This window comes from Berghia stephanieae, unplaced genomic scaffold, assembly GCF_034508935.2.
Source record: "Berghia stephanieae isolate SIO BIC M18660-M18661 unplaced genomic scaffold, UCSD_Bste_1.3 scaffold4, whole genome shotgun sequence".
Lineage (NCBI taxonomy): Eukaryota > Metazoa > Mollusca > Gastropoda > Nudibranchia > Aeolidiidae > Berghia > Berghia stephanieae.
This window is the reverse complement of record NW_027625288.1, coordinates 92,375-115,748: the sequence shown is the minus strand read 5'-3', so window position 1 is coordinate 115,748 and position 23,374 is coordinate 92,375. Positions and strand designations below refer to the sequence as shown.

At 33.8% G+C, this 23,374-nt stretch overlaps 2 protein-coding genes across 2 annotated transcripts in view; both read right to left on the bottom strand.

Moving 5' to 3' along the window:
• Positions 1-1,593: 1,593 nt before the first annotated feature.
• The window catches only part of LOC144961763 (uncharacterized), a 49,181-nt gene continuing 27,400 nt past the window's right edge, over positions 1,594-23,374 (bottom strand). Inside the window, exon 3 of the mRNA XM_078894850.1 lies at positions 1,594-2,880. Within this exon, the coding sequence (XP_078750976.1) occupies positions 2,743-2,880 (138 nt within the window). The 3' untranslated portion in view covers positions 1,594-2,742. The remainder of the gene's footprint in view (positions 2,881-23,374) is intronic.
• LOC144961762 (uncharacterized) overlaps positions 19,247-23,374 on the bottom strand; it is a 15,432-nt gene continuing 11,304 nt past the window's right edge. Inside the window, exon 3 of the mRNA XM_078894849.1 lies at positions 19,247-19,549. Coding sequence (XP_078750975.1) covers positions 19,282-19,549 — 268 coding nt within the window. The 3' untranslated portion in view covers positions 19,247-19,281. The remainder of the gene's footprint in view (positions 19,550-23,374) is intronic.

Genomic DNA, 23,374 nt, shown 5'->3' with positions numbered 1-23,374 from the left:
ATTATTATTATTATTATTATTACTATTTATTATTATTATTATTATTATTATTATTATATCAGTATTATTATTATTATTATTATTATTATTATTATTATTATTATTATTATTATTATTATTATTATTATTATTATTATTATTATTATTATTATCCTGGAGGCAAGATGGGGGCTTACTGGGCATATACTCAGAATAGATGAAAATATACCAGCTAATAATGCCATTAATAGGTTTTTCATCCCATCTGGACACAAGAATTATCAAGGTAGACCACCCATGTCAATTTATACTGTCCTCAATCGAGACCTAAAACTCCTTCAAAATAACAAACATTAAAATCAAAGGAAGACCTTATGAACTTAGCACCCACAGCAAAAGACTGTGAACTGTGATAGGAAATGACACAGATGATTAGAGAGGCAGCTGATGCGTCCCAATCGGATGATGAGGAAGCCAAACGCTTTAAGTCAGTCAGTAACTAATTATCATTATTATTATTATCATCATCGTCATCATCATCATCATCATCATCATCATTATTATTATTATTATTATTATTATTATTATTATTATTATTATTATTATTATTATTATCATTATCATCATCATCATCATCATCATCATCATCATCATCATCATCATCATCATCATCATCATATCATTATAATTATCATTATTATTATTATTATTATTATTATTATTATTATTATTATTATTATTATTATTATTATTATCTATTATTATTATTATTATTATTATTATTATTATTATTATTATTATTATTATTATTATTATTATTATATTATTATTATATTATTATATTATTATTATTATTATTATTATTTATTATTATTATTATTATTATTATTATTATTATTATTATTGTTATTATTATTATCATCATCATCATCATCATCATCATCATCATCATCATCTTTTTTATCATCATCATCATCATCATCATAATCATCGTCATCGTCATCATCATCATCATCATCATTATTATTATCTTATTATAATAATCATTATAATTATTCAAACTCTCTCACCGTAATCAACTGTAGAATGATTACCTGGCCGTAACAGCGCTGTCTGTGTAGGAAATTAAATTGTAATATCGCCTAACAACCGTTATGTCTCGTTCTATATGTTACCTATTGCTGTTGGTCAGGGGCCATTTGTTCAGAGATTTTGCTTTATACAAAAGCTCACGTTTTTCTGTGTGACCTTAAAGCCTGATATGAACAAATTTTGTGCTGGAGGTTTTACACAGCTGGAGCAGAAAAGGCAAAAGATCGTCAAAACATTACTCTCTCGAACTAATTTTTACCCCGAATAGGATTTTTCGAACTAATTTCCTCAAGCCAACATAAAAAGTAATCTAACTCATTTTCTTGACCATCCTTGATTTACAGTAACAACGACAGCTATGTATGTTAGTTTGTGTGTAAGAATGAAGATGACGTCACTCAGGTCTTTGCTATTATTTTTTTTGCCATCCACGTTTATAACACATTCATACATGTATAGACCACAAAACACACATTATTATATATTATAATACAAATCAAAATTTTAACAAGAAACCATATATTATGCATTTGTTTTCCTTTATTCCACGTTTATATGTGAATAATAATATCTGGGAAACCCAGAGATGTAATTCCACATTGCCACACTCAATGACAAATTGACAAATTTAAAAACATTTTACAAAATAAATTTGTAACATACAATACAATTAATCGACGTTTAAAGAGCAGTAAAATTTGATTTATTCCAGAATAACAGTTTTCATAGACAAACATAAAAGGGGATTTGGAAGAGTAGAACCGGAGCAAAACTTAACATTTCAGTTCAATTGAAAGGTAATCTTAACAATCCACAGGACTTTTAGTGTTTTAGAATTAAATACAGAAAAGTCTAAATTTATCTTCATAATTATTAAAAATTCCATAGGACTATTTATGAAAAGTATGATATAAAATGATCAATATTGTAAAACGTCGAAAAATAAAAAAAAGTCTAATCGTGTAAAATTAAACACTTTTACTCGATATTAGTCGGTTTTCAATAAAAGTTCTATATTTATGTCACATGACTCGATGATGTTTTGTAAATAACATGATTTGTAAAAGGTATCTTTATTGTTATAATAGTCATTATTTCCTAAATCATTGACGTATAGTTTGATTTCTAATAATATTGACTTTTAACAGAAAACAAACTACAAATATATTTTTCATGATTGACGTCACTGACATCGATTTGTCAAGCGTGTGAATTAATTAAGGTGAATTCAGCAAACCTATTGAAATAAATTATATAAAGGATTGCTTTTAGTCATCAAGTGATAATTGTTACATTCCTTCATCTATTTGAAGGTCAGCAATAAAGACAGGATGGAGAGAAAAGAAGAATAAGAAGTAGAAGAAGAAGAAGATGAAGAAGAAAATGAGCAAAAAGAAGAAGAAGAAGAAGAAGAAAAAGAAGAAGAAGAAGAAGAAGAAGAAGAAGAAGATGAAGAAAAAGAAGAAGAATATTAGTGTTGCACAGTATTACTAGTTAGTAATTACGTCTAAAACGGTACTGGATAAGATAGAAAATATAGGTCAATTATTTCACTATTTGAGACAAAAACGATCAATTGATAACAACCACAATAGCAATTTATACATCGATATTGTCACATCTCTTGTTGGTTTACATTTACCAACTATACACAGTCATTGAATATCCCATTCATAAAAGAATCAGTATAGAAATCTTCTTTTCCAATCTTGTCATATCCAAAGATAGATCGCCAGATAGAATGTCCAAAACACGGAAGCAAGGACTAGCCGTCTTTTCTCTTCTTAGTAACATCAATGAATTATCTACCTGTTGGTGAAAAGAAATGGAATGATATTAGTAAAATACAAATTCATTGTGTTTCATTTGGCATTCCCCTCTTTACCATCCGTCAATCTTGTCAAAATCAGGGAGATGAGAAATGAAAATAAAAAATTTAAAACCAACGCGCACATCCTTTCTTTAAAAAATATAGCTTGTGGAGAACAATGTGCTTATTTGAGTCGATAAAAAAAATTATACAGCGCACAACTCTACTGAAAGATTTGAAAATTAGAAATGTACTTTTTATAGATAGATAAACAGATAACTTGATTTCCTTTTATAATTTAAAGTCAGTTTGAAATTTCGTTGAGTCAAACAGATATCATAAAATACGTACCGACGACACTAAAACTCTCAGAGCCAACCAATTTCAACACTGTAAAAAGTTGTCAGTTTGGCGTTTTTACGCAAATCGTTCCATTCGACATAATTTATTCACTGTAAATATTGCTGCTCAAAGCTCGAAGAAAAAATAATACTTTGAAATTGAATGTAAGCTTCAATTTAATTACAAAAACAGATCAAATGAACGTTTCGGGTTTCCCCTTTATCAATAAAGCAGGATAAATGAAACACCACAAATGTATGAGATGATTTGGTAGTGGCGTAGTTAAGATGAATAAACAAAACATTGGTTGGCAGGAAATAGTATGCTCCTTTGTAAGGAAGCACGAATTAAAATAGAATACTAGATCTTTCTAAAAAGGTGCGCAATTAATTAAGTGAAAAGAGGGGAGGCGGGACGGAAGCGAGGACGAGAGACGCATGCGCACAACCAACATGACGTTCTCTCTCTAATAACTTTTCAGCCGATAACGTCACAGACTATGGGTGACGTCCAATCAAGGGACGCTACTCTTCCGCTAATCTCATTCCCTATAAAAACGTGTAGACTGTTGTTGGAAAATAAATACAATGGAATTGAAAATAAATACAAAAAATAATAAATAAGGGATGTCGGTATAAGTATAAATTATTAGTGACAGCATTAGGACGTCATGTGATTTCCTTTTATAAGTTAAAGTCAGTTTGAAAGTTAGTTGAGTCAAACAGATATCATAAAATATGTACCGACGACGCTAAAACTCTCAAAAACAATCAATTTCGACACTGTAAAAAATTGCCAGTTTGGCGTTTTTACGCAAATCGTTGCATTCAAAATAATGTATTAACTTAATTACTTTACGGATTTCAGATCTACACTAAATATTTAACTGTTTTCATCTATTTATGATATCAAGTATTATTATTGCCCATTTGATGCGTTCACTGTGATGGTTTCGGGTAGATAATACTCAGGTTTAACTTCTTTGGTAATAAATTAATTAATAATAATAATATTCTAAAAAATCGAAATTTAAATCCAGAAAAGAGAAGTTTGACAGTTTGACACGTGAAGCCTTTTCACCACAATGATAATCTGTTTACCGTATAAAACTAATACCTATAGAGGAATTGGAGATTTCTACTTTCAATTAAAGAAAGATTTAAGATCATCATTTTAATAGATGTTTGTTTAATAATAATAAATAATAAATAATAATAATAATAATAATAATAATAATAATAATAATAATAATAATAATAATAATATAATAATAATAATAATAATAATAATAATAATAATAATAATAATAATAATAATAATATATATATATATGAGATGATGATGATGATGATGATGATGATGATGATGATGATGATATAATATGATAATATAATAATAATAATAATAATAATAATAATAATAATAATAATAATAATAATAATAATATAATAATAATAATAATAATAATAATAATAATAATAATAATATAATAATAATAATAATAATAATAATAATAATAATATAATAATAATAATAATAATAATAATAATAATAATAATAATAATTGTCACAGTAAAGGTTGTTCACAATTATCTTATTAAATTTTATTTTATTAAGAACTGAATTCATCTCACTCCAGTTATATTTCGGTAGGCTTAGATAAACTTTACCTTCTAATATTAGATCGTCTTTCCTTTTATAGCCTTCCCTCGAATTAATTTCTAATTAGTGAATACTTTTCGTTCTACATTCTGTCACGTAGCCACTTATTATAAAAGCTGATAGGTCTAACATTCGACACTCACTTCTCTCCACAATCTATGCCGGACGGCCAGTCGCTCTATTCCTTATATATACTGGAAGATTTTTATCTTTTGGGACTTTGTAGATATTATATCTACACCATTAAGACGCCGGAGCTTTTAAATTTGATTGTACAATCTTCAAGGATCAAACCCGAGCCCGCTGTCAAAGAGTTACACAATAACCCCTTACCAATTGCCTGGAAGTGTTATTTTACGAGCCCGAGCCTGTTATCAGAGGAATATATCATCCAAGCCTGTCAACTGCCTGGAAACGTAAACTTACGAATCTGACATATTATCATAAGTTACGTAATATATTCACATCTCTATTTGTAACTGCCACGATCACTGTTTATCTCTTTTAATTAAATTTCATCATTATTTTTATTTCATTGTAAACAAATCGTTAATTGTTTTTCATTTATAGTAACTAGTAAATTCTGGGGCCTCATTCTACATATATCTTTATGCATAGTCGAGTAGCTCTTTACTCACTTGAGACCATGACATTTTGGAGGGGACACATATAAAGAATTGAATTTATTTAGTTACATATATCTATTTCATCTAACTTTAAAGTTTAAATTGTAAAACTCTTAATTGCCCCACTTGATCATATTTTAATTGAACTCCCTATTTATAGGATTATTTTTTTTTTCTTTTTCATTTTTCATTTAAATGGAATAGCAATTTATCCATTCATTCTTTCATTCAAATTGAATAGCATTTTATTGATTCATTCCTTCATTCATTTATTCATTTATAAATTATTCATTCATTCATTGTTCATTCATTTATTTATTTATTCATTCATTCATCCATTCATTCGTTTATTCACTCATTTATCCAATCATTCATACATTTATTCCTCCCTTCATTCTTTCATTCATACATTATCCATTCATTCATTCATCTATTCACTCAGTTTTTCATTCATTCATTCATTCCTTGTCCACTTTGTTATTATATCACTCATTTCATTTTGTTGTTTGCCTCATTCATGAATTGTTTTCAATATGTTTACATTCCATAACGATTCATTCACCTATCATCAAATCACTCAGTGTTGTGAACACATTTTGTAACTATTGTAAATCTTACGATATTTTATTGTTTTGTATTTCAGACATCACTGTTAAACACTCTTCAATGCCTAATTACAATTGTTGAACAACCATTGAACAAGAGAGAGGTCCCAGCCACGAACTGAGTTGGTAAATATATCCTTCATTATTCTCTTTTACATGAGTTGGGCATCACATAGTAACTATAGACATCGTGATTTGTTTTGCATAGTGATTTGTTTTAAATGCATTTTTGGCATATTACTGTTACCGAAAACCACTTATATATTATGTTCTGAAAAGTGAGTCTTTAAAAACTAAATAATAATAAAAGGAGTCTACTAGCCGTCGTGTTATATTTAGTGATAGATAACTTGGGATTATTTTGGCATCCTATTATTGTTATCACACTCTAGTATATTAGCGTCATTGCGAATAATTGTACACAAACTAGCGACGAGTCACAAACATTGGTGATAAATTTTTCTTAGTAACATAGTTTAGAGTACACGCGATTGACACATTGTTATTGACACAAGTCATAATAACTCCGCATTGTATTGACACATTTTATAAGATATAACGATAAAAGGCATCAAATTCAACATACATAATAAGTTGAAATAAGAGAGAGAGAGATTTCTTAAAATAGAACAGTTCATTCCAGTAAGTGTAAATAAATAAAACAGTCAGTAACAGTATCCTGTCAATATAATATATATAAAATATCGTAACTAATTTATTGCAAAAATGGAAGCATATAAAAGATACTTAAGTCTCGCAAAGGACTTAGAAATACCCCAGGAAAGAATATTTTCATGGTGCGAAGAGAAAAAGAACACGAAGAAAGAATTCGTAGAGAAGAAAAAGAACACGAAGAAAGAATTCGTAGAGAAGAAAATGAAGAAAGAATTCGTAGAGAAGAAAAAGAACGCGAAGAAAGAATTCGTAGAGAAGAAAATGAAGAAAGAATACGTAGAGAAGAACGAGAAGAAAGAGTCCAAGAAAGGGAACTAAAAAGACAAATAGCTTTAGCAGAAGAAGAAACCAAAAGGACCCAAATGATGCTGGAAATTGAAAAAACAAAAACCGGTCATGAAAGAAAACATAATAATAGTGATGAATTTTTCGGGAAACTTCCACGCATGCCAACATACGATGAACGCTCAGACTGTCTAGAATCCTTCTTACACCGATTCGAAGTTCAGGCTAAAGGTTATCGTTGGCCAGAAAGCAAATGGGCCACAGCCTTGATTAACTGCTTATCTGGAGAACCGCTAAAAGTTTTCTATACCTTAACAACTGAAGATGCAGATGATTATGGTAAAATTAAAGACGCTCTACTAAAAAGATTTAGATTAACGGAAGATGGTTACCAGGAAAGGTTTCACACTGCAAAACCGGAAAGTGGAGAAGACTTTAATACATTCGTGAACCGAATTACTCAATTTCTAAATCGGTGGCTTGAGTTGGCAAACGTAAAACAAGACGACTTTGCAGGCCTTTACTATCTCACGCTGAAGAATCGAATCTATCAAGCTTGCAACCCAGATTTAGTCGCATTCTTTAAAGAGAGAAAGCCAGAAAACTTGGACAAATTAAAAATCTACGCAGAAAACTTTAACAGCGCACATCCATTGACACCCCTTAGCAGAACATTGAAGGAACCATACTACGCTGCCGCTGCTCAGAGTCCATGTCTAGTTAATAAATAATTTAATTGTAGCACAAATCAAAACAATGGATTAATGCTAGAGTATCATGATAGTAAATTTACTTCCGTTTGTAAAATCTATCTTTCCCATAATGGTTAAAGAGTATATTTTAAACGTGGGTGGGGGGTGTCACAGTAAAGGTTGTTCACAATTATCTTATTAAATTTTTATTTTATTAAGAACTGAATTCATCTCACTCCAGTTATATTTCGGTAGGCTTAGATAAACTTTACCTTCTAATATTAGATCGTCTTTCCTTTTATAGCCTTCCCTCGAATTAATTTCTAATTAGTGAATACTTTTCGTTCTACATTCTGTCACGTAGCCACTTATTATAAAAGCTGATAGGTCTAACATTCGACACTCACTTCTCTCCACAATCTATGCCGGACGGCCAGTCGCTCTATTCCTTATATATACTGGAGATTTTTATCTTTTGGGACTTTGTAGATATTATATCTACACCATTAAGACGCCGGAGCTTTTAAATTTGATTGTACAATCTTCAAGGATCAAACCCAAGCCCGCTGTCAAAGAGTTACACAATAACCCCTTACCAATTGCCTGGAAGTGGAATTTTACGAGCCCGAGCCTGTTATCAGACGAATATATCATCCAAGCCTGTCAACTGCCTGGAAACGTAAACTTACGAATCTGACATATTATCATAAGTTACGTAATATATTCACATCTCTATATGTAACTGCCACGATCACTGTTTATCTCTTTTAATTAAATTTCATCATTATTTTTATTTCATTGTAAACAAATCGTTAATTGTTTTTCATTTATAGTAACTAGTAAATTCTGGGGCCTCATTCTACATATATCTTTATGCATAGTCGAGTAGCTCTTTACTCACTTGAGACCATGACAATATAATAATAATAATAATAATAATAATAATAATAATAATAATAATAATAATAATAATAATAATAATAATAATAATAATAATAATAAACTGCTACTACTACTACTACTACTACTACTACTACTACTACTACTACTACTTACTACTACTACTACTACTACTACTACTACTACAAACATCAGCATCAGAGATTTTCCTTTTCATGGATGGCCTTGAAATTTATTTTTCTTATGTTTTAGTTAATGGATCAGTGGGCTGTATTTATCTCTATTGCTATTCTTAATTCGTCTGCTCTTTGATTGATTGATGATTTAACCTTTTTTTTTTTTTTTGGAGCCTTTGTCTTTGCTGGCTTTTCATGTTTAGTCTTCATTCTCTTTCCAACTGTTTGCATGGAGTAGCAAAGGGGTGAATCAACAAGACTATGTACAGGATCTTCTCGATAAAAATTATTCAGTTCTTTTCACCTCTAACTTTAAGGACTTTGGCTTCATATGTCCCTACATCGAATCTGTTTGCTGTGCCTGTGATTACATTAATCATTACACTGAATGAAGATTCTACTCTAAACCCCGTGAAGATAGAAAGACAAGCCTTCATTACTGGACTTAGTATTTCATATTTGGGCTTTGATCTCACCTATGTCCACCACCTATCCAATTTCTTCTCTTTTATTGATAAACTTTGGAGGTTGGAAGCTGCAGCAGAAAATATATCCTTTTCTTCAGGCCTGACTATTGTTGGCAACAAATCAAAAATAATCTTGTAAGCCTAATAAAGCCCTGCTATGACCACATAAATCTGGATCTATCGGTGACAGAGAGGTAGGGTTTTATTGATAATAGGAACCTTGAACTTAAGATATTTCCCTGTTTCTCTGAAAGCTGAGTGTACTGTTTTACTGAATGCATTTGCTTCCTGACTATCCGTGTCAATTATAATGTTCTGTGCAGCATCGACTACATAAATTATTTCAAAGGACGTATCTTATCACAATCAATGCTGGCTTTGCTGATATCCCTACTAAATTCTTTTACACATTCACGAGTTAAGAAGCAAGTAAAAATGGTCCTAAAAACTAACACAGACCCATTGAAATGTCTATTCACCATTTGATCTTTCTGTCCAAAAGTGAGAATGAAAGTCTTAAAACGAGGAAAAATGCTGACAATGACAATGGCATTAGTTAGTAATTAGCTTTCTTGTGATTTCCTGAAGATTTTGCCGACTATCCTCCTTCTTTCCCCCCGCCTGCCCGTTTTTTTTTAAAGTCTGTGTAATATGAGAATTATCCTAGTCTTGGAGCCTTTCTTTACATGTTTGAGAAGAGCAGACACTTTTTGTTGTTGTTCTTTCTTTTCATCTACAGTGAACCAAACTGATTAAAAAACGGTAAGAGCTTCATTTTCCCCTAAGAATCAAAGTGAGGCATCATTGACTGACATCCATCTATGTCCAGCTCTTTGAATGGGAGTGTGCTCTGACAACTCGATCAGTCCACATATTGTCTATAGGTCATCTCCTACATCGGAACTATAGTCAAAGTCACTGAATACTTCATCCAAGAGCTTGATAAGCGACCAATCACTCTCAAGAATTGATGCGGATTTTTTAACAGCATTGTGAATATGGTGACATTCAGCTCCATCAATATCATTAAAGGTGAAATTTCTTTTAATCTAGCCCAAAAGCCATTTAATGATCACCTCAAAAAAGCACCTGAGTCAGAAAGCGCTAAAATCAAATGTGTAAAATGAATCTGCCTGATCATTTTAAAACGTGTTTCTCACAGTCTTAAACATTGTCTCTGCATTTACAATTGTCATTTCAATGCTAGCATATAAATCACAAATACTTTTCTTTAAATTACTACAATGATAACAAACTAATGAGAATTCTCTTTTTTAACTACTAGAACTTGATTCATCAATATTGGGTGAAAACGGGCTATTTTGCAAGACTTTGACCGGTTCAGATAAGCCATTGCGGAGCTTGTATGTGACCGCTTGTCTTTCCATGTGCATTTAAGCTAGTGATTTCTGTTTATTTGCTATTTCCTGTGTTAACTGAATAAGGTGAGATGCCACGGAAAGAGGTAGAATATGCTGGGCCATAAATGATCATTATCCTATTGTGTAATTGGCCTGGGACTAGAAGGCACCGTGGAGTATTTCCTGGTAAGTCCTAAAAGATCTGAATTATGAGCTGCTCAATATGGGAGAGGCACTGTTGTTAAACTAGAATACGAAAATGTTCCATCTATTTTATATTTGGTAGCTTGTACAGCTGCTGGGAGTCTTTGATTTGAAATGTTTATGATTATGTAAGTCTAATTGGATTTACTTTTAGAGTGAACTTTTAGTAATCGAACACCACTTCCACTATATTTGGTCTCAAATTTACAATAGCAACACCATACAAACCCATCGTTCTCTTTATTTCGGATGAAACGTGAAAAGAAATCACCAATCCAGATGGTCTTTAACTTATAATCATTCCCATCTAAATGTGTTGATATTAGATCAAAAACATCAATAGGTGATTGTCTCTCAATAAATCGATGTTTTGATTTTGATTCAGTCACTTTGTTGATGCTATTGATTTTTAAAACAAAAAAACCTCAGTATAAACTTATAAATACAAAGAACTAAATAACAAAAGTGATGAATCTACAATAAAGATTGAGAAATCTCAGTCTAAAAATCGCCGGCGGATATCCGATTTATTGTGTAAGTCCAGTCTCACGCGAAACTCTATAATCAAAACAACGTGATAATGATGGAATCAGGGGCGTGGCACTATTGGTTCAAATGGTGCCTGGCACCACATCCATGTTTTAAAAATGGATAACAGCATTTTTAAAAATATATAAAACTGAGAAATGGTATATATCGCCTTTTATCAACAGTGCGAAACAGACTCCCTTTCTGTCACAACGCCTTCTATCCACGCTTTTCTCCCGATTCACACAGTCCGTTGATGACTGTCAGCGACTGTGTACCATGGCTGAGCGAGTGACTGGATTTCCCCACTCAAACGATTGCAAGGAGCGGATTTTTGCTGGCTCATTTAAGGCTATTACTATAGTGCTGCCACATTGAATACCTGAGAAAATGGCTCGAATTTTTACTATCTTCACATACGAGAAAAACCCGCCTCAGGTGCCGAGAAATTTTTGCTCCAACTCTGTTGGACTGGGGAATAATAGCTAATGTTGGTCATTTACGTCATAGTCATAGTATGGTAACTTCGACCATCTTTATTATTATCGAAATCACGATTATATAAGAAGTTTATTTGTTTCTCTCTCTCTCTGTCGTGATTATTGTATATATTAATTTATTATTATTATTATTATTATTATTATTATTATTATTATTATTATTATTATTATTATTATTATTATTATTATTATTATTATTATTTTATTACTATTTATCTATCATCATCATCATCATCATCATCATCATCATCATCATCATCATCATCATCATCATCATCATGATTATTATTATTAATGCTGCAAAAATTGATATGAAGGAATGTGAACGAGTTAAGTCAAACATTTCTTGATAGTGATGCTAAATGCATGATCTTCGCGTGAATATGCGTGTTTGACTTTGTGTGTGTGTGTGTGTGTGTGCGCGCGCGTTCATCTCTCTCTCTCTCTCTCACACACACACACACACACAGAGATAGGTAGATAGATAGATAGATAGATAGATAGAGAGAGAGAGAGAGAGAGAGAGAGAGAGAGAGAGAGAGAGAGAGAGAGAGAGAGATCTTGTATGGTGTCATGTTTGATTTCCGAAGTGGAATGGGGCTGTTTCATGACGTAACTACAGTACTCTTTTAATAGGCCATGGGCTGTTTACATTCTTACACTTTGTAAGTTTTGAAATTACCCTTTGTTCGATTGACATTCAATGTCTGCATGTGTCCCTTTAGCCATTTCCCTCAGTGTCCAAACTCCAATCAATATATTTGTTCGTGATTTCTATAAACAAACTATTGAAAAGATTTGCAGGGATAGAAACATCACCATGCAAATTTACTTTACAAGTATCTAATGTTCTTTTTTTTCTTTCTTTTAGATTTACAAATGTAGCATGTGTAAGACATTTTCGTCTGGCACCACTTTATACTGTAAGCATGCCACGCCGCTGGATGGAATGGCCCTAGAATGTTATAGAATCTACTCTAAGTATCAGAATCCCAAAGTCAAAACGTGAGAAATCAATGCTACATAAATTAAAAACAAACAATGCAACAGTAATAAAATACATGTGCTAAAAAGATAAACTTAGCTTCGAGTTTCAATCAAGAAGGAATTCACAACTTCCGCCACACTCCAACAATCATCCATAGATTTGCGACAATTGAAGAAACTGTATCAGATAGTGATATCTAATCTAAATCTGTATCTTCCTTTAATGTCCACCTTCACTCATGAAGTTTTTGACATGAGCAATAACATTAAGTTAAAAATTCAGCAGGAATCTAGAAGATCTGTCAATAAATCTAAAGTGGGTTCAGATGCAATTTCTCGTGTTGAATTGTTCCAATCTGTGATGGTTATGGGATAAAATGAGAATTTTCTGAGGTTTTTGATAGATGTCAAGGAGATAATTCTGTCCATGTCGGAAGTCCCAGATCTTCGTGTCTTTGTTTGTAGGTCAGGATTTGTAATAGCTACTATGTTGTTCTTTATCCTATACATCATGGTCAGGCGATGAGCTTTTCTCTAGTTTGGAGCGACATCCATTCTAGTTGATCATTCACACTGTTCACACCTGATGTTTTCTCGTAATATCCCGTAGCAAAACGAGAGGCTCGTATCTGTACTGCCTTCAATTTATCAATAAGGCGTTCTGCATGTGGGTACCAGACAGTGGCATGCATTCTTATTTATTTTGAGGTCTAACTTATGAATTGTAAGCTAATAGTTTGTCCCTTTTTATAAATGGGAAGAACATAAGCTGTTCTCCAATTCTCAGGGACTTCACCAAAGTCGAGTGATCTCTGAAAAATCAAACGAAGGCAAGGTATGCAGTCTCTTTCAAAACTCTTGCTTGTATGTTATCCGATCCTCTGCCCTTTGCACGATCCTAGTTTCGAAGAAGTTTTACAAAGCACTGTTCCGTAACAATTGTTTTCTATCACAGGCTGCCTTTTATTGATGTCACTGCATTTGTTTGCTATGCTGTTTTGCTTTTTCAATTTGTTTCAAGGTCAAAGGTTGCTTTTTAGAAAAGACAGACTGATATTAGGCATTTAAGGCTGTCGCTTTGTCAAATGTTGTGGTGATGAGCTTTCCATTTTCAATGATTGAGGCTATCCCATTTCTGTCCATTTTTTCTGTGTTTAATGTAGCACTATACTTTTGCAATACCAGTAAACTGGTTTCCATTCTCATAAAGGCTAATGATGTCCTCCACGAAGTCCCAGTATTTTTAACGTAATTTCTTTTATACAAGATGCTTCAGAACTGTATATTTCTCATAAAAATTGTAATCGTTCATCTGTATATACTTTTTATAACACCGGTCTCGCTGTCTTATCATTTTTCTTATGGGCTTTGTAATCCACGTAAGGCTGTTTTTGTTGTTACACGTTTTATGTGGTTGTTTATGTTCACTAATTCCTATCTCTAAAAATGCTTGAGTTTTTGCCAAATTTCTTCAGTGTTAAGTGTTGGCATACTTAAAGGTTCGCTAGCTGTTTCAGCTATTTCCTTTCTCAGACCTTCCCAGTTTGCTTTTCTGTAGAGAGGGTTTTACTCTGTTTCTGTACATTATTTCTCGGGTTCATGTCAACCTCAATGATATCTGCATCATTGTCTGAGATGCCTGGATGACATCTTGATGAATTATAAGACTGGAATTATTGGTGATTAATAAAACTAATGTGTTCCCCATGCGAGTTGGTTCCTCTGTGAGCTGAGTGGGTGCAGTGACGTCTAAGATATTTTAATAAATCAATGTGTAGCTGTGTAAAAGGGGTCTTTTCTTTTAATATTTTAGTTTTCCTGTCACAACCCGGGAAGTCAAAATTCCCTTCTATTATGAAGATGCATTGGTGATGGTTCTTATTTTCACTTTGCAATTCTTGAATAGCTCGAAACTTACTTCACCCCCCACTTTGGGTCGATAGTAGAAAGATGTACAGTGTCCTGAAACCTTAAATTTCAATTTTGACCCAACTTATCATAAACGTTTCCTCCCGTTCTGGAACTAACGAGCTTATAGACTCCTGGTTGATGGCAATAAAAACATCTCATCAATTGCAGTCTTTTCAGTATATGTTGAATTTTGATGGAAATTATTCATTATCCTGAATAGAAGAATCCAACCATGACTCAATGCCATTGATGATATCTCGTTTGTCATTTTGCATAATGTCGATAAAAGACGCATGTTTCTTATTAATTGATTGACATTTTATCTTCATTAATTGGAGATTTTTCCTAGTTTATTTTGAACACTTGCAATATTGTTGATAACAGGACTATGAGATTTTTTCCTAAGTGTGTTCATTGCTTTAATGGGAATCGTTGACACGTGTTCTTGTGTAAAACTTCACTATTACTATGTGTTTTTTCAATCATGTGTGTTGATTCTTTAATCCATGTCATTGTCTTTACAAATCATATTCGCTAATAGTTAAGGATTACTTGAGTGACTTTTATTACGTGTGTTATCCAAGCGAGGTGGGATTCCATGGTTTGACTGTGGCAGGTGTATTGAGTCACTGTGTTGTGTCATGGCAAAGTGAGATGTCGTCTTGTTTGTTTCAGTGTCAGCTATTTGTAGGATGGTTGTCAATGCTTTCTCATTCAACACATCAACATGTAAACAAATAAACTGTCCAGACAGTGAAAATGTATAATATTTGTTTTAAAATGTCTTAATAACTCTTAAAACATTTGATAAAATCTACAATATCAACACCAAAGTGTTTTATATTAATAATTTTGGTATTTATTTATATATTGTCTTCCATATTTAACGAACAAAAGTGAAGAATTTTTTTTTCTGAAGGACCTCTATATTTGCTATGTTGTTCAAAATTAGTTCAGAAATTTTTGGTGTGAATTCATGTCCTCCAAATATCGTAATCAGGTTTGTAGTGAAATTAACCTTTCCGATCCAAATAGCAAGTCGGGTGTTTCCGTGTATACAAAAAGTGCTTGTCATGTCTGGATATTATATTATAGTAATATTTAAAAAGACGTTTTTGGTAAAATATATTATTTTATCAATTCAATCTATTTCCATTCTTTGCATGTTCGTGTCTTTCTTATAAATGGAAGTAATCTTTATTCAGATTAATCCACTTCCCTTTCCAAGTGATCACTACATCCTAATTGCCCAATCGTTAACATATATTCGACAGACTGAAACGTTTCCTCCCTTATCTCAGCAATATAGTATCCAATACTTTTATATGTTTAAACAAATGGTTGCAGGACGCTCCAAACATCCTTCAATGCATTTAATGTATGAAGGGCCTTGCGTATTTAATAACACCTTTAACAGCCAATATAATTTAAACACGGAGTTATAAAACAAAAATACTTTTTATTTTGTTTACTGTTGTCTTTAACTTTATGGTTGCCATGGCTACCTATGAAAGAATTCAACATATTTCCATATTTTTAAGTAATTCCCGTATGTTGTGTTATTTTATGGCGTGACAGACTCAATAAAAGCTCTGATTTTCATGGTAAGCGTGCCAACTTCTAGTATGGGAGCAGAATAAACAATATCTCTGATGTAGCCCCATAACATACAGTCATACGGAGAAATGTCCGATGACCCAGACGGCCAGGTAATCGAGTCTATCTCTCCCGATACATCTCTCTAGAAACGTGTCGTTCCTAGATTTGCGAAAGGTTTTTGTCCAAGGAGGAGGAACACCGTCCTACTGAAAAAATTTCTATGGCCGATATTCACGAAAATGGGATGCAGCATAACATTCTAGAATATATTCACGAAAATCATTTCTACAGCAAAGACATATGGGTCTATAACTCTTGTATGCATCTCCGATACCAAACGTTCACTAGGTGTCTCAGCAAAATTAGAATACCATTTTCTTTTTTCTTAGATTAAAAAAATCGTTTTCATGTCTTGTAATTGTCTGCCAAACTGGGCTACGAAATTTTGTTGAGCTATTTATGACCAGATTGTTACAGGCCATCACATTACAAAAAAAAGGGTTCTGACGTACCGGTGTGGTGTAACTTTTGCTAACTTATTTGAAAAAATGAAGACCTGTGAGTTATAAGCATAAATGCATGACCTTTCCTTAGAGGAAGATGAAAACCATATGGACACCCTGAATATTACGAAAAACATTGAGCTTAAGCTATGGCTTTGTTGAGTTCAGGCACTGGTTTTGATCGTTTTTGTGTTTGTAGCCTCGTAAAATTCTGGATTAATGGTCATTTTGCTCAACTGAAATCGTAGGATTCTTAATTTATCATCGTCTTCTATTTCCTGACGTATTTTGATAATCTTGTTAATCGTATGGTATCAACAGTTAATGGCATATCAAAAACCGGTAATGTTGATGTCTATCTTTGCCTTGTTTATATTTGCAGCCAACCATGTATGAGTCCAAATGGCATCAGCTGTGCTGAGTTTTTGACAAAAAAACCAACTTTGATTTGGTTATAAATAGTCCTCTACCTTTTGCATTTTTAAAATCCAAAACCAGTAAAGACATATTATTCTTATTACATTTAATACCGTTAATGTTCTCAGATTATGGAGAAGACCTTTAGTTTTCCATAAATTTTGTAAATTCATGAGTACCCAAGCAAATTAAATCTTTTTTACTTTGATTAACTGGTCCTTAATAGACCACAATAATTCCTTAATCGGTCAAAAGGAATCCTTTTTCGACCAAATGAAATCCTTTATCGACCAAACACAAAGTTTAATCGACCGAAAGAAATACTTAATCGTCCTAAGAAATCCCTTTTCGACCAAATGAAATCTTTAAGGGTCCAAAAGAACTTAATCGACCATAAGAACTGAATCGACAAAAGAACTCCTTAATCGACCATAAGAAATCCTTAATCGACTAAATGAGCTCCTTAATAGACCATAAGAAATCCTTAATCGAATAAAAACATCCGTGGAAAGTCACTAGAAGTCCTAACACAGTCACAAATTTGTGTATCAAATCAGGCGTTCTTTCATATTGGCATCAAGATTGCAATCACGATTGGACGCCGGCTTATGTGTTTGTCCAAAAATAAGACATCGGGCTTTGTCCAATTTCAAGGACAAAAACAGCCAGTGACAACAAAAAAAAAAAAAAGAAATAACAAAAACAAACATTATCAGTCTGTGAAGAATTCATAACCTGCAGGTTTAAAAGACTATTGTCCACAAAATTAGATTCGAGCCCATATTAGTAAGTTCATTTAAACCACCAACCAAAAATTCATAAAACTCTAAAAACACCCTCACGTCAAATAATTCTTGTCACAACATTCCATATGTGTCCATCTCTCCTCCTTTATCTTGTCACAACATTCCAGACGATTCCCTCTATGCCCTTTTATCTTGTCACAACATTCCTTCCTCTCCTCATCAATTGTGCTAATATTCAAGATGAATAAACCCTCCCTTCTCTTCAATTTTGTTTTTTCTAGATGGCCCCATCTTTCTTCTTCAATCGTGTCACAACATTCCAGAGAGACTCCATTCCTCCTCTTCAATCTTGTCACAACATTCCAGATGACCCTCCTTCCTCTTTTTCAAACTTGTCACACAATTTCGGATGAACCCCCTACCTTCCCTTCAATCGTGTCATAAACTTTCCAGATGATCTCTCTCTCTCTCTCTCTCTCTCTCTCTCTCTCTCTCTCTCTCTCTCTCTCTCTCTCTCTCTCTCTCTCCCTCTCCCTCTATTTCTCTCGCTCCCTCCCCCCATCTCTCTCTCTCTCTCGCTCTCTCTCTCTCTCTCTCTCTCTCTCTCTCTCTCTCTCTCTCTCTCTCTCTCTCTCTCTCTCTCTCTCTCCTCATCGGTCTCGTCACAACATTCGATGCGTTCCTCATTCCTCCCCTTCAATTTCGTGACAATATTCCATATATGGCCTACCTCCTCTAAAATCTTTTTACAGTATTCCAAATGATCCACACTCCCCCATGACAAATGACCTCTTTCGTGCCCCAACTAACAGATGGCCCTCTCATCGTCCTAATAATTCCACAAGAAGCCAGATTACTCTCTCCCTCCTATTCAATCTTAGCAAAAAATGACAGATGATCATTCTCCTACTCTCCAATATTGCCATATCATACAACTTGACCTTCACATCCTCCTCAAACTTGACACAACATGGCAGGGGACCACCATCCCTCATCCTCTTTAATCTTGACATAACATGCCAGGTGGCCCCGCTCATTTTCTTTTATCATGATCTAACACGCCACTCAATCTCTTCATCTTCTTCAATCTAAACACACCATGCCATATGATCTCCCCCCCCCCCCCCCCCCCCCCCCCGTTTCATGCTCTTCCATTTTACTACACCAATTTTACTCCATCATTCCTCTCTTTAAATATATTAAAAATTTCTTCATCAACAAGAAACCAACACCAGAATTACGGTTTGCTGATAATCATTACCTGTCATCACACTATAATTGACTGTATTACAAGTAGAGACACAAGTTACTGTCTCAACTAAATACATACAATTGTTAAACCTACTTACCCCAGGGTCCGACCATCCTTCCAAGATCCTTCGATCATCTCCAAGGGTATAACAGCCTTTAAACATAGATTTTTGTCCAGTTGAGAATTTGCATTTCGTGTCTTGCTTTATACCTATAATAGTATTACTACGGCTGTGGACAACATAAGGATATCATCTTATTCCAAACGATGCTACAATTGAAACAACTGATTAGATAATCTAAGTCGAGAGTAAAATTGCTAAAATATCACGGATTACATGTTAAAAGATTTCAACATTGAAAATATGCAAAAGCGAGCAACAAGAATGCGTCATGGAGTAGAATCCATATCATATGAAGAAAGATTAGTGACCTTAGGTCAGTCGAGTATAAAATAAAGAAGCTATCGTGGGGATTTATTCCAGTTCCGTATAATGTGGATCCAACAGTCTTTTTACATTCTCTCTTTTTACTATTACAGGAGGTAGTGAATTAGATATTTATAGTTCAATGTATAAAACTAAAGGAAGGCAATTTCACTTTAAGAAGTGAACAATTGCGCAGCAATTTTTTCACAGCAATGTTGTTATCAAAAGAGCACTGTAACCGACATAGTGTTTCCAACCGCTGAACTGCAATAGGTGAACCAAGGACCATTTAATGTGTCAATATTAGAGGGGAAGAAACCTAGAGAACCGGGGATTTGAACAGTAGTGGTGAAAAAACGCGAGAATACGGAATGTAGTGGGAACTTAAGTGGGTTTTTTTTTTCAAATGTATAGGGCAATATCCATTTAACATATAGAACGAGACATGGCGCCTGTTAGGAGATATTACACTTTTATTTCGGACAGAGACGGCTGATAATGCTCAGGTACCCATTTTACACATGAGGAAGGTAAAACAATGTGAGTCAAGGGCTTTTTGCAAGGACTCAACTATGCGCCGAGCGAGGCTGAACCAGGACATTCCGATCCTAAAGCGAGTGTCATACCACAAAACCATATAGCCAAGTAGACCAGTGACAGTAAACTAGGACTTTGAGATGTGAACACAGGGGGGAATAAACCTGGGGCTATAGGACGGTGGAAAAGATGAGGAATGAACTGGAGGCTGTAAGATGTAGAAACGAGTGGGAAGACAACGAGAGACTATAGGATATGGACACGAGAGGAATATATCCACTTCTTTAGATGGACACCAGTGGAGAGTGAATCCAAGACTATGGGAAATGGACACCATTGGGGAGTGAACCTGGGACTATGTGAAGCGACACCACTGCAAAGTGAACACAGTATTACAGGGGGAGTAAACTCGGAACTACCTATATGAGGTAAACACCAGTGGGGAGTGAACCTGGGACTATGTGAAGCGACACCACTGCAAAGTGAACACAGTATTACAGGGGGAGTAAACTCGGAACTACCTATATGAGGTAAACACCAGTGGGGAGTGAACCTGGGACTATGTGAAGCGACACCACTGCAAAGTGAACACAGTATTACAGGGGGAGTAAACTCGGAACTACCTATATGAGGTAAACACCAGTGGGGAGTGAACCTGGGACTATGTGAAGCGACACCACTGCAAAGTGAACACAGTATTACAGGGGGAGTAAACTCGGAACTACCTATATGAGGTAAACACCAGTGGGGAGTGAACCTGGGACTATGTGAAGCGACACCACTGCAAAGGTAACACAGTATTACAGGGGGAGTAAACTCGGAACTACCTATATGAGGTAAACACCAGTGGGGAGTGAACCTGGGACTATGTGAAGCGACACCACTGCAAAGGTAACACAGTATTACAGGGGGAGTAAACTCGGAACTACCTATATGAGGTAAACACCGGTGGGGAGTGAACCTGGGACTATGTGAAGCGACACCACTGCAAAGTGAACACAGTATTACAGGGGGAGTAAACTCGGAACTACCTATATTGACACCACTAGTGAGCAAACACAGAAACACTGTATATGGATTTCAGTGGGAATTATTATTATTTTATTATTATTATTATTATTATTATTATTATTATTATTATTATTATTATTGTTGTTGTTATTATTATTATTATTATTATTATTATTATTATTATTATTATTATTATTATTATTATTATTATTATTATTATTATTATTATTATTATTATATATTTGCTTTTTGTTTGTTGTTGTCATTTTTGTGTGTGTGTGTGAGTTTTTTTTTAATGTTTTTGGTATTTGCTATTTCGAAAATTATTGGTAGATTGAGTATGGTAATTTTATCCTTATTACACTCAACTTAAAACCTTTTTCACTTATTCTGATGCTTGTTTTTCTTAAATTTAATATGTTATCAGGTGTTAGTTTTTTGGGGCTCTTTTTTAGGGTGGGGGGGGGGGGTATCTTTATCGGTTTTTAGTAGCACGGTTCAAACCAAGGAAGTCCTGGATAGGAAAGGTGGATGCAACAACTGGAAAAAGATAAACGACTGTTAGGTAATGGCATTGGGCGTGAAGATGGCGTTCCATGACATTCAACCTCTTCAGGGACACGGAACTCCGGTACGGTAAGGTAAGTAGTAACTAACACACAAACACACTCTCCATTAAAAATGGGTTTCAATCTGATTATCTCCTCTGTCTCTTAGAGACTCACCCCCCCCCCCCCCCCCCCCTCCCAGCTCCTTCCTTAATAATATAATTTAAATTTGAACAAGCCGGATCTATTAAAATGTGATGAGAAGGGTCTAAATGACTCATTTTAACAATTACATACGACACCTTAATTCTAAATATATCAACTTGGAGTTAATATTTATCTCCCAACACTCTCCACAAACGGTTATTTACAGGAATGTTCATCCAATCATTTCATCATTTAGATCAATCTATTTTTCACTCAAAATGAAAATAGTAAGAGGAAATAGAAACATAAAATGGAATAACTATTGAAAAAAAGAGCGGGATGTTCTCAGGTCTATTTTTTTCGGTGGGTGGTGGGGGGGGGGGGCGTATTAAAATAACTTTTTAAAAATTAAGAGGGTAGAAGGAATATTAGTTTGGAACATGGAGCCTTTTTGTCCTGATGTTTTAATGGCGACAGTGGAATTTAAACCCACAACTATAGTCATATGTAGAAATTCAACTTGCCAGATGAACACGCTGACCATATGAACGTTGACGTATATTTATATTCATTTGTATAATTGCAAACATCTCAACTAATTTTATTGCGACAACATCGCAAGAAATGAAAATATTTTATTGAAAAGACGTTTTGACGGATAGAGAGAGAGAGGGGGGGGGGGGGGGGAGTGAGAGAAAAAAAATCCTGGTCAACCTATCCTGAACAAGCCATTTGAGCTCGTCGATTAAATTCCTGATATTCTAGGGAAATCTGGTCAGCTTGGCTAGGGAGTCCATGATTGTGTTCTCTCTTGGTATCTCCGTTATCTTTTTACGTATTATTATTATTGTTTGCTTTTTCCTCTAGGGTTAAAAAAATATTTTAAGGGATTTACAGGGTTCTACCGAAACCGCCATTTTGTTTAACCCTATTTCCATACTAAAATAGAAAGTCCTATTTCCTGATTTGGGGTCCATTTGGCCCCCATGACTTGCAAAGAGAAAAATACTAGAAAGTCCTATTTCCTGATTTGGGGTCCATTTGGCCCCCATGACTTGCAAAGAGAAAAATACTAGAAAGTCCTATTTTCTGATTTGGGGTCCATTTGGCCCCCATGACTTGCACATAGTAAAATACTCAAAAGTCCTATTTATTTCTTATTTGAGGGCCATTTATTCCCCATGATTTTACTACGGAAAAGTCAGTTAAAATCATATTTTCTCATTAAATGTATATAGGCAATATAAGTTTACATCATTTTGTTGTTTTTGTTGTGACATTATGCATCTATTTATTTAGTGACATAGTCGTGTCAATATGATCCACAACTTACTAGTAGATGGCATCTACAATAATTGACTTGGTAATTTTTTTTCCTGTTTGCT